We start from the raw sequence: 15,791 nt of genomic DNA, 5'->3' as shown, positions 1-15,791 counted from the left end.
GAAAACATTCCGTAAAGTAGGCACTTGATTGCACTTAACTTCACCAAAATCTTCTACATTGACCTTTCCCCACAGCCTCTTTGGAACAGTCTATCAGAGCTGTCTGAAGTGCTATCTCCCAAGCCACTATATTCATTTTGCCCTAAATAAAATTTAATCTGGAACTCTCACATTGCGTATCATTTTAGTTGACAACACTAAAACCTGGTTCCACTGAACAGCCAGCAAGCTCCAGTGCTGGACGCATCACGCCAAACAACTAGCAAAATTGGAACAGAACCCCACCCATTAGCAGACAAGCTGTGTAAACACATACCAAACTCACAGACTCCCCAAAACACACTGTGGAGGCAGCACTGCCCATCAGAAAGAGAAGATCTAGATCTACCAACAGAACACAGGCACCAGATCCCTCACTAGGAAGACTACACAAGGCACTGGTCCAAACCCAACCCACTGGACCGAGACGCTACAAGTTATGATGAACTACGACCCTGAAGCTTGTGGAAAGGGGACCCTAAATTCAGTAAATTAAACAAAATGAGAAGACAGAGAAATATGCAGAAGATGAAGGAGAAAGGTAAAAACCAACAAGACCAAAAAAAATGAAGAGGAAATAGGAAGCCTATCTGAGAAAGAATTCAGAGTAATGATAGTAAAGATGATCTAAAATCTGGGAAACAGAAGGAAGGCACAGATCATAGAATGGAGATCTGATAGAGAAGATACAAGAAATGTTTAACAGGAACTTAGAAGCACTAAAGAACAGACAATCAGTGATGAATGACTCAAAAACTAAAATAAATACTACACTAGAGGAAACTAATAGCAAAATAACTAAGGCAGAAGAACAAGTAACTAAGCTGCAAGATAGAATGGTGGAAATAACTGAAGCACAGCAGAATAAAGAAAAGAAATGAGGACAGTTGCAGAGACCTCTGGGACAACATTTAATACACAAGCATATAAATTACAGGGGCCTCAGAAGAAGAAGAAAAAAAGAAAGGGTATGAGAGAATATTTGAGGAGATTATAATTAGAAACTTACCTAACATAGGAAATAGCCACCCAAGTACAAGATATCTAGAGAGTCTCTAACAGGATAAACCAAATGAGAAACACAACAAGTGAAGTGAAGTGAAAGTCGCTCAGTCGTGTCTGACTCTTTGTGACCCCATGGACTGAATAGTCCCTGGAATTCTCCAGGCCAGAATACTGGAGTGGGTAGCCTTTACTTTCTCCAGGGGATCTTCCCAACTCAGGAATTGAACCCAGGTCTCCAGCATTGCAGGCGGATTCATTACCAGCTGAGCTACAAGGGAATACAACAAGACACATATCCATCAAACTAACAAAAATTAACACAAAGAAAAATTATTGAAAGCAGCAAGGGAAAAGCAACAGATAACATATAAAGGGATGCCAGTAAGGTTAACAACTAAAGGAACTAAAAAAGAACGAAAAGCCCCCAAAGTCAGTAGAAGGAACAGAATCACAAAAATTACAGTAGAAAGAGGTGAAGAAAACAACAACAAAGATCAATAAAACTAAAAGCTAGTTCTTTGAGAAGATAAATGATATTCATAAACCATTAGCTAGACTCATCAGGAAAAATGGGTGAAGAATCAAATCTATAAAATTAGCAATAAAAAAGAGAACTAACAATACACAACACAGAAATACAAAGGATCATAGAGACTACTGTAAGCATCCATCTGCAAATAAAATGACAACCTGCAAGAAATGGGCAAATTGTTAGAAAAGTATAACCTCTGAAGACTGAACCAGGAAGAAATAGAAAGTATGAACAGATTAATCACAAATACAGAAATGAAAACTGTGATCAAAAATATTCCAAAACATAAAAGCCCAGGGCCAGATGGCTTCACAGGAGAATTCTATCAAATGGTTAGAGAAGAGCTAACCACCTATCCTGCTCAAACTCTTCCAAAAATTGAGCCGGAGGAACACTTTCAAACTCATTTTACGAGCCCACCATCACCCTGATACCAAAACCAGACAATGACATCACAAAAAAAGAAAATCACAGGCCAGTATCACTGATGAACATACATGCAAATATCCTCAACAAAATACTAACAAATAGAATCCAACAACACACTGAAAGGATCATATACTATGATCAAGTTGGTTTATCCCAGGAATGAAAGGATTTTTCAATATACACAAATGAATCAATGTGATATACCATATAAACACACTGAACAATAAAAACCATATGATCATCTCAATAGATGCAGAAAAAGCTTCTGACAAAACAAAATACCAATTTATGACAAGAACTTTCCAGAAAGTGAGCATATAGGGAACCTACCTCAACATAATAAAGGCCATATATGACAAACCCACAATAAACATTATTCTTAATGGTGAAAAACTGAAAGCATTTCCTGTAAGATTAGCAACAAGACAAGGGTACACACTCTTACCACATTATTCAGTATAGTTTTGAGAAGTTCTGGTCCAGGCAATCAGATAAGAGAAAGAAACAAACACAAAAATCCAGATTGGAAAAAAAGTAAAACTGTCTCTCTTTGCAGATGACATAATACTATATACATAGAAAACCCTAAAGATGCCACCAGAAAATTACTAGAGATAATCAGTGAATTCAGTAGTCACAGGATACTAAATTAAAAAGAAATCTCTTGTAATCCTGTAAACTCATAATGAAAAATCAGAAAGAGAAATTAAGAAAACAATCCCACTTATCACTGCAAGAAAAAGAATAAAAGATATACAAATAAGCCTACCTACAGAGACAAAAGGCTTGCTGTATACAGAAAACTTTGAACACTGATGAAAGAAATCAAAGACGACACAAACAGATGGAGAGATATACCATGTTTTTGGATGGGAATGATATACTACCTAAAGCAATCTACAGTTTCAATTCATTCCCTATCACATTACCAATGGCATTTTTCACAGAACTAGAAGAAAAAATATCACGCCAAAGACTCCAAACAGCCAAAGCCATCTTGAGAGAGAAAATGGAGCTGGAGGAATCAACCTTCCTGACTTCAGACTATACTACCAAGGAATAGCAATCAATATCAGTGTGATACTGGCAAAAATATATATATAGATCAATGGAACAAGAAAGTCCAGAGATTACTTCACACACTGATGGGCACCTTATCCTTGACAAAGTAGGGAAGAATATACAATAGAGAAAAGATAGTCTCTTCTGTAAGTGGTGCTGGGAAAACTGGACAGCTATGAGTAAAAGAATGAAATTATAACATTTAACAACACCACACACAAAAATGAACTCAAAATGGATTAAAGACAGACATATAAGTTCAGAAACCGTAAATTATAAAACATAGGCAGAACACTGTTTGACATAAATCACAGCAAGATTCTGTTTGACCCAACTCTTAAGAGTAAAGGGAATTAAAAAAATAAACCAATGGGATCTAATTGAACTTAAAAGCTTTAGCACAGCAAAGGAAAGTATAAGCAAGGTGAAAAGACAACCTTAAGAATGGGAGAAAATAACTGCAAGTGAAGCAACAAAGTTCGGAAATAGACAAGCAACTCATGAAGCTAATTATCAGAAAAACAAACAACCCAATCCCATAAGGGGCAGAAGACCTAAACAGATATCTCTCCAAAGAAGACACACAGATGGCCAATAAACACATGAAAAGAAGCTCAGCACTGTTCATTATTAGAGATGCAAATCAAAGCTACAATGAGGTACTACCTCACACCAGTCAGAATGGCCATCATTAAAAAATCTACAAACAATAAATGCTGTAGAGGATGGGGAGAAAAGGGAACCTTCTTGCACTGCTGGTGGCAATGTAAATTGATACAGTGACTATGGAGAACAGTATGGAGAGTCCTTAGAAACTAGGACTAAAACCACCCTCTGACTCAGCAATCTCACTATCGGGCACAGACCCGGGAAAACCATAATTTTTACACATGTACCCCAATGTTCATTGCAGGACTATGTTAACTAGCCAGGACATGGGAACCACCTAGCTGCCCATCGACATACTAACAATAAAGAAGGTGTGGTATGTATACACAATGGAGTATTACTCAGCCATAAACAAACATGAGTCAGATGAACAGAAGTGGATGAAACTAAAGCCTGTTACACAGAGTGAAGTAAGTCAGAAAGAGAAAAATAAATACTATATATTAATGTATATATATGGAATCAAGATAAAACAGTACCGATGAACCTCTTTGCAGAGCAGAACAGAAACACAGATGTAGAGAATGAACTTGTGGTAGAAGGAGAGGATGGGACGAACTGACAGAGTAGCACTGACATATACACACTACTATGTTTAAAATAGATATCTAGTGGGAAGCTGTTATATAACACATGGACGCCAGTCAGGTTCTGTTATGACCTAAGGGGTGGGATGCAGTGGGGTAGGAGGGAGGTCCAGATGGAGGGGTTATATATAATTATGGCTGATATGAGTTTTTGTACAACAGAAACCAACACAATACTGTAAAGCAATTATCCTCCAATTAAAAAACAAGACAAAATAAAATACTAATATTTGTTTTTTGGTGCAAAAACTTCTACATATCCTGGTTCCTCCCTTACCTCTTTGGAGTAGTCCCTTTGAGCTATCTCACAGGCTATGTTTTAGGCTTAGGTCCTCAGCAAGTCCACAAAATAAAACATGATTCCCAACTTCTAGATTGTGCATTTTTTTCAGTGGACAAACCCTAATGTCAACTAAGGACTTTAGCTAATAATGTATCAATACTGTTTCATCAATTTTAACAAATGTACAAGATGTTAACAGGTGAAACTGAGGGGAGAAGGGGGTATATGGGAACTGTGTAATTTTCGCTTAATTTTTTTGTAAACCTCAAACTCCTAGAAAAAATAAAGTCTACTTTAGAAAAAATGAAGACTCTACTTATAATGATTTCTTTTAATACCTAGAGTTCAGAAATAAAAATTTTGGAAACACAAATATAAGACTTTTTTACTCATGTACACAAAATTGATAAGATGCACCAAAAACTGGAATGCCTGAAGCCAGCACTAGTCAACAGAAAGAGTCCAATTCTTCTCCACAACAGTGCTTGACCACAGGTCACACAACCAACATTTCAAAAGTTGAATAAGTTGGGCTACAAAGTTTTGCCTCATCAGCCATATTCACCTGACTTCTCACCGGTACCAACTACCTCTTCTTCAAGCATCTTGCCAACTTTTTGCAAGGAAAATGTTTCCATAACCAGCAGGACACAGAAAATACTTTCCAAGAGTTCATCGAATCCCAAAGCATGGATATTTATGCTACAGAAATAAACTTATTTTTCACTGGCAAAAAAAATGTGTTGACTGTAATGGTTCCTCTTTTGTTTAATAAAGATGTGTCTGTGCCTAGTTATAATGATTTAAAACTCAGGTTCTGAAACCGCTATTACTTTTGCACTAACCTAAAAGCTGTGTGTCTGTCATACTTCACCTTATTATACTGCCATATATCCTCCATAACAAGTTTGATGTTTCCCTGATAACTCAGTTGGTAAAGAATCCACCTGCAGTGTGGGAGACTTGGGTTCAATCCCTGGGTTGGGAAGATCCCCTGCAGAAGGGAAAGGCTACCCACTCCAGTATTCTGGCCTAGAGAATTCCATAGTCCATGGGGTCTCACAGTCAGACACGACTAAGCGACTTTCACATTTGATGAGAGCTTTTATCATGAATGAATGAATGCTGAATTCTGTCTACTGAAATGATTGCATAATTTTATTCTTTTTATGAATGTGGTGTATTGATTTATGAATGCTGAACCATCCCTGCATCCCTGTATTTAATCATGGTGTGTGATCCTTCTGATTGCTGAATTTTGATCATGGTGTATGATCCTTCTGATTATTGAATTCTGATCTTGGTGTATGATTCTTTTGATGATGCTGAATTTGGTTTTCTAATATTTTCTTGAGATTTCTGTAACTATATTCATCAGAGATATTGGCTTGTATTTGGGGTGGGGGCAGTCTTTGTGCATTAGTGGCCTTAAAGAATGAATTTAGGAATGTTTTCCTCCTCTTCAACTTACTGGAAAAGTTTGACAAGGACAGGTAGTAGACATTCTTAATATGTTTGGTAGAATTCTCCTGTGAAGCCATCCAGTCTTGGACTGCCCTTGCTCTGTTCCGACAGAAGACTGAGTCTGAGCTAGCTCCGAATCTCCAAGTCCTCACCCTACTTGGCAATGGCAGCGTTCACCCCAGGAGAGTACGGTGTTAGAGCAAGGGGGGGCGGACCAAGTACCCAGTGCAAGCTAGCGTGTGCAATGGGACAGTTGCAGGAAATCAGTCAGACTCTCAGGTCATTTTAAATGTGCTTCCTCCACCTTCTTCCCGAGGGGAAGCAAGTGTTTGTATGCAACCATCATAAGTGGAATTTTGGTTTTGTATAACCATATGGTAAGTCTTACTGGATTTCAAACCAGCTAAGGGGACTCATCTTCCTGGTAACAGACCCCAAATCTGGGTTGCCAAATATGTAGCTCAAATGTCTCACAACCTAGGAAGGATCCTCGAGCTTGTGATATGCTCTCCTTGCTAGGGGTGCAAGTCCAGGACTGATCATTTCTCCTCTCTTCCTACTCAACTCTGTGTGAATCTTTCTTTGCAGTCTTGGTTACAGAAAGGCTGTTCTATCAGTGTACAGCTTGTTTCAGTAACAGTAGCTACACATGTACTGTATTTTTAGATGTCCATCAGGGAGAAGGGAGCTCAGCATCCTCATACTCTGCCATTTTGATCTCTTTCAGAATTATTATACTGTTTTTACTAGTTTTGCAAATTGTTCCTCTTGAAATTCTCAACTTTCAATATTACTCTCAAATAGTGATCATATATACTTCACTTTACTGGCTTCACCACAAACATGCTGGCTTATATGGCTAATATTAACTGGCAGTTGTGAAAAATGGGCATCTCTGTCTTGTTTGACTTCAATGAAAATTATTCTACTAGATTCCCTTGAGCATGATGTTGGCTTTGGGGTTAAAAGGATTTTTCATCCTTCCATTTTTCACTTTCCAGACTTTACAAAAAAGTTGTAAGAAAAGTACACGGGATTCTGAATATCCATCACCATATTTTCAGATGTAAACATTTTACCTTTTTTATCCTTTCCCTCTTCACATATCCCTTTATTCATCAATACTCTTGTATATACTTCCCCAAAGCAAATTAAAATCTAATACAACTACAGAACAATGATCAGAATGCTGAAATTAACAATATAATATATATGTTCTAATTCACAGAACTGATTTTGGAATTTAGTATTTGTCTCAATAATGTTCTTTGTGTCAAAAGAAAAATCTAAGATCGTGTATTGCATTAAGTTCTGGAACAGTTTTCTTAGTCATTTCTACTTCCATGTCATGGACACTCTTACAGGACACAGGATAGGTATTATGAAAAATATACCTCAACTTGAGCTTGCCCACTGTTTTCTCATGAGTAGTTTCAGACTCTGTACTATAGACTAGAATAATATAAAAATGAGGTGGAGTTCTTATAAGTGCCTACCATGAAGCACATGCTATCAACTGGTTCTATAACTGCACTGTTTTGCTTTCATCATTTGTTTAAGGTGGTGTCTATTAAGTTTGTACAGGTAAAGTACCATTTTATTCATAATACATATCTTGTAAGGAGACAATCTGAGGAGGTAAATATTATGTTTTTCACTTTCCCCCACTAGTTTTGGAGTATAAGCACTGAGTTCAAATTTTAATTTGTACTTTTTATACTCTTCAGCATAAATAATACATGCTGATTCATGATTGAATACATGATGAATACATGTATACATGTATTCATGATTACATGTATACATGATTCATCTATTCTGAGTGCATCCAAGTCTTGGATTTTCCATCCATCTTCACTGATTTTTCTTTTTTTCTGAGTATATGGAATATGAAGATAACTCCCAAAATCAAGACTGTTCAAAAAGTATATTCCAGTAAGTATCATCCCTCCACCCCAGTTCCCTGTAAGTTTTCCACTCCATTTACATACACACATACCCTACAAGGGACTTCCCTGGTGGCTCAGACAGTAAAGTATCTGCCTACAATGCAGGAGACCCGAGTACAATCTCTGGATAGGGAAGATCTCCTAGACAAGGAAATGGCAACCCACTCCAGTATTCTTGCCTAGAAAATCCCATGGATGGAGGAGCCTGGTAGGCTACAGGCCATGGAGTCACAAAGAGTTGGACACAACTGAGCGACTTCACTTTCACTATACCCTGCTGCTACTGCTACTGCTAAGTCACTTCAGTCGTGTCGGACTCTGTGTGACCCCATAGACGGCAGCCCACCAGGCTCCCCTGTCCCTGGGATTCTCCAGGCAAGAACACTGGAGTGGGTTGCCATTTCCTTCTCCAATGCATGAAAGTGGAAAATGAAAGTGAAGTTGCTCAGTCGTGTCCGACTCTTAGCGACCCCATGGACTGCAGCCCACCAGGCTCCTCTGTCCATGGGATTCTCCAGTCAAGAGTACTGGAGCGGGGTGCCATTGCCTTCTCCGTCACTATACCCTACAGGTAGGAAATTATTATTCTGTGTCTTATCTTCCCTTTATTTCTTTATTGTCAAGTGACCAGATACATGTGTATATTCTATTATTTCTCTTCTTTCCTTTAAAAAAAGTTGAATACTTTTAGACACTCTTTTGCACTTAAAAAAATAAATGTGTCCTGAAAATCTCCCTGTATTAGCCCACACAGTTTTTCCTCACAGTTTTTCGCCATGCCAAAAAGCTCCACTGAATAAGCTTTGCCACAGTTTACTCAATCACTGTCCTACACATTGGCACTTAGGTTGTTTCCAATATTTCACAACTATAAATATGTTACTGAATAACCTTGTGCATTTATTTTTGTAAGATGGAAATATATCTTCATGGCAAAATTCCAGAAACAGCATGGCTAGGTCAAAAGAAAAGAACATAAGGAGTTTTGGTGAAAGTGAAAGTTGCTCAGTCGGGTTCAACTTTTTTTGACCCCGTTGACTGTATAGTCCATGGAATTCTCCAAGCCAGAATACTGGAGTGGGTAAGCCTTTCCCTTCTCCAGGGAATCTTCCCAACCCAGGGGTCAAACCCAGGTATCCCGCATTGCAAGCAGATTCTTTACCAGCTGAGGCACAAGGAAAGCCCAAGAATACTGGAGTGGGTAGCTTATGCCTTCACCAGCAGATCTTCCCGAAACAGGAATTGAACCAGGATCTCCTGCATTGCAGGCTGATTCTTTACCAACTGAGCTATGAGGGAGTTTTGGTAGATAACGTCAAATTTCTATCTAAGACATAGGTATCCACTTTTATTCCAACAAGTAATTTAAGAGTGTCTGTTTCCTCACATCCTAAAGAACAGAGATTATAACTTATAATTTCTATCAATCTGAGAGATGAAAAATGGTATATTGTATAGTTGTATCTTGCAGCTGTCTTCATATGTGCTAGCAGTATCTGCTTACTACAGGTTCACAGGTACTTGAATCTATTTTAGATTTTTATTATAATGCACTAATATGAGAGACAGTGAGCATTCTTTTAAACATGTTAAGAAAAGATGCATCTCAGTCTGATATACTAAAATGTTTTAAAATCTGTCAAATGCCTTATAAGGAACTATGAAGATAGCTGAAAGGAAAAGTAGCAAAGGATATGAACAGAAAACTGAAAAAAAAGAAATAAAAATGGCTCTCAAGTCACACACGTAAGAGAAATACAAATTAAAATCATCCAAATACAAAATTTAACCATGGATCAATGACCTACATATAAGATCTAAAACTATAAAACTACTAGAAGAAAATATGGAGGTAAATCTTCATGCTCTTAGAATTGGCAATGGATTCATAGATTTGATACCATAAGCATGAGAAAAAGAAATGAAGGAAAAGTTAGACTTCACAAAGACTTAAAACTTTTGTCCATCCAAGGACATCTTTAATAAAGGGAAAACACAACCTACAGTGTGGGAGTAGTTACAAGTTATAAGCAATTCCATATTATGTATCTGATAAAAGATTTAATATCAAGAATATACAAAGAACTCTAATACAATAACTCACAAATAAAATTAAACCCATCTAATTTCAAAATAACCACAGGACTCAAATACACATTACTTAAAAAAGACATACCAATTGCCAAAAACACAAAAAGTTGCCCAAATCACTGGTAATAAAGAAAATGCAAATCAAAACCATTAAAAAAAATACCATTTCATACCCCCAGGACATTAAAATTTTAAAACTGGCAAGTGAAAGTGTTTTACAGGATGTAGAGAAATAAGAGTCTTCATATATTTATAGAATTTAAAATGGTGCAGCTGCTGTGAAAACAGTTTGGCAGTTCCTCAAAAACTTAAAATAGAATTACCATATGATCCAGCAATTTCACTCCTAGGTATTTACACCAAAGAATTAAAAAAGAAGTACTCAAATAGATACCTGGCCATAAATATTCATAGTAGCAATATTCACAACAACCAAAAAGTACAAGTCCATTCATCAATGGATGAATGGATAAACATATTGTAATATATACGTACAATGAAATGAATTTTATCAATATATGCTACTCCTCAGAGAAATCGCAAAGATATGCTAAATTAAAGAGATCAGACACAAAAGATCACATACTGTACAATCTCCTTTTACATAAAATGAGTAGAACATAGGAGCAGAAAGCAGATTAGAGGTAGCCAAGGACAGCAGGGAAGAGGCTAATGTGGAGTGACTAATTAATGATAAGTATTCTTCTGGGGTGGTAACAAAAAAGTTTTGATACCAGAAAGAGGTGGTTATACAACACTATTAATGTGCCAAAAACTACTAAACCACCCACTTTAAAATGATTAACTGTTTAAGTGTATTTCACCTCAATTAAAAAAAAATCATATAATGTATTTTTAAATCATTCATAAGACCAATAAAAAAATTTGATAAAAATACTTTGTTGAAAAGACCAAATAGAAACATATATTTTCATATATTACTGATAGGAGTAAAATGGACATAATTTCCGTAACAGGAAATTTGGAAATATCTAATATAATTAAAAATATAATAACCTACAGACATTTATTCTGCCACAAAGAACAAATGAAATTACTCACTGTAAGAACAAAAGACAACAGATAGTAGTCAATGCACTGTTAACAGACAACTAGTTAAATAAATTGCTGTACATACATAAAAAGGAATGCTTTGATGCTGGAAAAGAGGGAGAGGGAAGGGAGGAAATGGAGAGGAGGGAAGAAAGGGAAGAAAAGGAAGGGAAAGGGAGGAAGGGGAAAAATGTGAGGGAATGAAGGAAAAGAAATAAAGAGGGAAGGGAAGGCAAGAAACCAAGAAAGTTCTCTATACACCAGTATCTTTTGTGTGAAAGGGGTGAGGAAGAAAAGAGCATACATCTCCTACTCATACAGACAGATAGATGGATATACAATAAAGGAGTTAAGAAGTAACTCTGTGGAGATAGATGGGAAGGCAAGAAGTAGTAAAGGTTTTTTGATTTACATTTCTCTTGTTGCATTTTTTTTTTGAACCATATGAACAATTTACAAAAACAAAAAATTTTAAAGACTACCATTTGTTTTAAAATCGAAACTCATTCTAACGGGACACTTACATAGATTAGACAAGACCACATATGTAAAGCACTTCACTCAGTACTTGCCTTTCTCAGTTTAAGACTGTAAAATTAACAACCTCACTTTCCTTCAAATAAACTAATCTCTTGCCAATCCTCATCTAACTCTATGCTCCAGGTTGCTGCCACAAACTCTCTTTATGCACTAGAGTGTGCTGTACTTTCTCTTTTTCTGGAATTTTTACACCAACTGTCAACTTGGACCTTTCTCTTCCACCTTAATTTACTCTTACTCAACACCTCAGTTCCAGTATCAAGTTTGTTCCTTTGAGATGCACTTTCTTACAAATATCCCCATATTCACACATACACAGAAACACACAGCCTAGGTTGAATCAGAAGCTCCTCCTTGTTATTGCTACACTACACCTTGTGGTTAGACATGGAGACTCCAGATAGCGACAAGCCTGAATCTAAATCATGAATTCGGCACTTTAAAACTGGATGATGTCCAAAAACTAACCTAAGCCCTGAATCCTTAGTTTCTTGAATGACAGAATAAAAATCATATCTGACTGATAGAAGTGTCAAACTAATATCAAACGAGCTAATGCATGTAAAGCACACAGTTTGGCACATACACTGCCAAGCTGAAAGTCATTAAATTGTATCCAATTTTATTACTCTCCTATTAATAAACAGTTCAGTGAATTACTGGTATATTTCCCTCCTTTTCTTTGCAAAACATCCTTCTTTAAAAACTCAACAGGGACTTTCTTGGTGGTCCAGTGATCAAGATTTCACACTTCCACTGCAGTAGGCTACAGACTGGATTCCCAACTGGAGAATTAAGATGTCACACGCTGCATGGCATGGCCAAATAAATAAATAGCAAATAAACTCAAAGTAGAAAGTACATTAAAAAAAATTAAAGCAGAAATTGTTAAAAAATAAAAATTAAACATATTCTAATAGTTACTGGGGCAGAGACTGTCTTGATAGTATTATATATATACATATACATATATATATATACTTTGGAACAATAACCTAGGTACTTTGTAAATATTGATAAAATTCTTATGTTAACATGGTGAGTGATAACTTAATCAGAAATAAGAAAGCCTTCAAGAAATCAATTTGATCAGTGACCTCAATGAAAGATCACCTTTCTGCATTGATAAGCACAGAATGGTGTTAACCAACTGAGTTATCCCACACAGTACAATTTAACCTGTTAATATTTATTCTAGAGAAAAAAGGTCTGTATCAGTTACCTACTAATATGATAAGAATAACTTCATTTTTTAACAAATTGTCTATGGATTCCAAATGATTGTAAACTTAAACCTGATTTTCATATTTATGTTACCTTCAAACATTTAAGCTTCAAGCACTTCATCTACAAGATGAGGATCCAAAGTAATGAATGTTAGCAACTGGCACAGTTCACAATATAGAGCACAGATACAAATAATATCAGTAAATATTAATTATAAAATCTTGTGATCTAAAAGGTCAATTCACAAACTCCTTAATTTCAGATTTCATTCAAAACATTAAAATTTCAGAAATCTGTTATGAACAAAATTGAACTAGGATAAAGAGAAATATTTTTAAATAAAATAATTTTACCACAAAAGACTAGCAATTAATTCCAGAATGAATTATAAAATGATTAACACAAGGTAAAGTAAATTTGAAACTGCTGGACTAACAGTACATCATATATTCCAACATTCTGTACCTCGACATCCTGAACACTGGATAAAAAAGTTGATTAAGTCCAGAAGTGCAATGTCCCTGTCTTGCTTATATGATTCAATCCAGTCATCGACCACAGACTGTGGGGGGAAAAAAAAAGAGGAAAGAAAAAAAATTTTAATTGATATTATAGCAAATGAATTTTCGATAAATTACTGGTTTTCTATGTGTAGATATTTAAACAAGAAAACTACTTAATCACATATATTATATAAAATTATATATATAATATAAAATTAAGACCATATATAATAAAATGCATTTTTTCCCAGAAATACAAGGATGATTCAATATTAGGAACTCAATTCAATTAATCAACAATGCAAAGAAGAAAAGTAAATGATTATAATACCAGATCTCAAAAGGTATCTGATAAAAATCCTGGAACCATGCTTAATAAAAACATGTCTAGAAAACGGATGATGTGATAATGTTGGTAAACAACATAAAAACAAAGGCCAAAACATATTTCCTGTGGAAACCTTGACACTTTTCAGCTCTAAGAAGAATGAGGCAAGGATGCATCCCTAAGCATTTAACACATATTTTAAAGATTTTAGTTTATGCAAAAATTAGTAAAATATCAACAAGGACAATTGTCCTTTTCTACAAGTCTCTGCTAATGCATAAAATATCTGATAACTGACAAAAGATAAAAGTACAAAATCAAATTTGAACATTAGCAATATTATGAAATATAAATGGATTGAGAAGGCTGCTCACAACTAAAATCATCCAAAAACAAATTGAAGGACTATATAAATTTTAATGAAGAACATTATAAAAACACCTTTAGGCTACAGAAAATGACTTAAATAAGTTCCATATTAAAAAGGCTTCATGCTGCATCAAGAAAATCTTTCCAAATTGTTAGATAAATTTAATGTAATTCTACTTAGCATACTACCAGGCATAACTATTGAGAGTTCTGCCGGGGGTTAAGGGGAAGCACAAGAAATAGATAAAAATTACTTTTTAAAAAGTTTTAAATAAACTTTTATTTCTGTATTAGCTACAACTATGGATGATTAATGCAGAAATCTTAAGGTATTCCTTGATGAAGGTTTACATATACATGCACCTGTATAACCATAACCAAAATGCAAATATAAAAAACACTTCCAGAACTAAAACAGGTTGCCTCATGCTCCCGTCCAGTTAGTAACCATTCGGCAAGCAAATAACATAACTATTATTCCTTAACAATAGATATGCTTTTGAAATTCATGTAAATACTATTATGTTTTGTGTTTGATTTCTTTCAATGTTTTATCAGTGAGATTCAGTCATGTTACTATGTGTTATTAGTAATTCCTTGTTTGTACTGCTGGACAGTGTTTCACTGACTTAACATACTTTATCTTATAACCCAATTTACTATTGATGTACATAAGAGTTGTTTCCATTTTAGGGCTATTGCAAATAAAATTACTATGAACACAACTATACACATCTTCTCACATAAACATTTTTTCTGCTGCATACATACCTAGTAGCAGACTTATTAACAAACAGTACATATATACTGAGGTTTAGTACACAATATCATACTATTTTCCAAAACAGGTATATTAAATTATACTTCCTCCAGCAACATATGATATTGATAGTCAGTGCTCCACATATCACCAATTTTAGATCTCATTAGCCCTTTTATTTTAACCCATTCTGATTGAACATTTCTCTTGTTTAGTGATCTGAGGAGCAATCATATTTCCTTATATGTTTAAGGGGAAGACACTTTATTAAAAGTTGGTGTATATAACAACTCTCTCTCGACACATTAGCATCTGGTAGATTTTGTTTTTAAAGTATAAAGAAAATACAAGGGTGGTGGTAGTTGCTCAGTTGTGTCTGAATTTCTGCAACCCCATGGAATGCAGCACACCAGCCTTCCCTGTTCTTCACTATCTCCAAGAGCTTATTCATGTCCATTGAGTTGATGATGCCATCCAATCATCTCATCCTCTTTTCTCCCCTTCTCCTCCTGCCTTCAATCTTTCCCAGCATCAGGGTCTTTAGCAGTGTGTCGGCTCTTCCCACCAAGTGGCCAAAGTATTTGAGCTTCAGCTTCAGCATCAGTCTTTCCAATGAATATTCAGGGCTGATTTTCTTTAGGATTGATTGGTTTGATCTCCCTGCTGTTCAAGGGACTCTCAACAGTCTTCTCCAACACCACAATTCAAAAGCATCAATTCTTCTGTGCTCAGCCTTCATTGTGGTTCAACTCTCACATTCGTACATTTATTTCTGTTCAGTCGCTCAGTCATGTCCAACTCTTTGTGACCCCATGGACTGCAGCATGCCAGGCTTCCCTGTCCTTCACGGTCTCCTGGAGCTTGCTCAAACTCATGTCCATTGAGTTGTCCATGATGCCAT

The 15,791-nt window shown here is 35.8% G+C and overlaps 1 protein-coding gene across 5 annotated transcripts in view; it reads right to left on the bottom strand.

The window, feature by feature from the left end:
* STAG1 (STAG1 cohesin complex component) overlaps window positions 1-15,791 on the bottom strand; it is a 505,242-nt gene that overhangs the window by 269,264 nt on the left and 220,187 nt on the right. For all 5 annotated transcript variants that reach the window (XM_070466701.1, XM_070466702.1, XM_070466703.1 and 2 more), the window contains one exon: window positions 13,396-13,492. In XM_070466701.1, the coding sequence (XP_070322802.1) occupies window positions 13,396-13,492 (97 nt within the window). The remainder of the gene's footprint in view (window positions 1-13,395; window positions 13,493-15,791) is intronic.

The sequence above is a fragment of the Odocoileus virginianus genome, chromosome 4 (genome assembly GCF_023699985.2).
Source record: "Odocoileus virginianus isolate 20LAN1187 ecotype Illinois chromosome 4, Ovbor_1.2, whole genome shotgun sequence".
In the NCBI taxonomy this organism is placed as follows: domain Eukaryota; kingdom Metazoa; phylum Chordata; class Mammalia; order Artiodactyla; family Cervidae; genus Odocoileus; species Odocoileus virginianus.
Note: the sequence above shows the minus strand (reverse complement) of the source record. Positions and strands in the feature narration are given on the sequence as shown.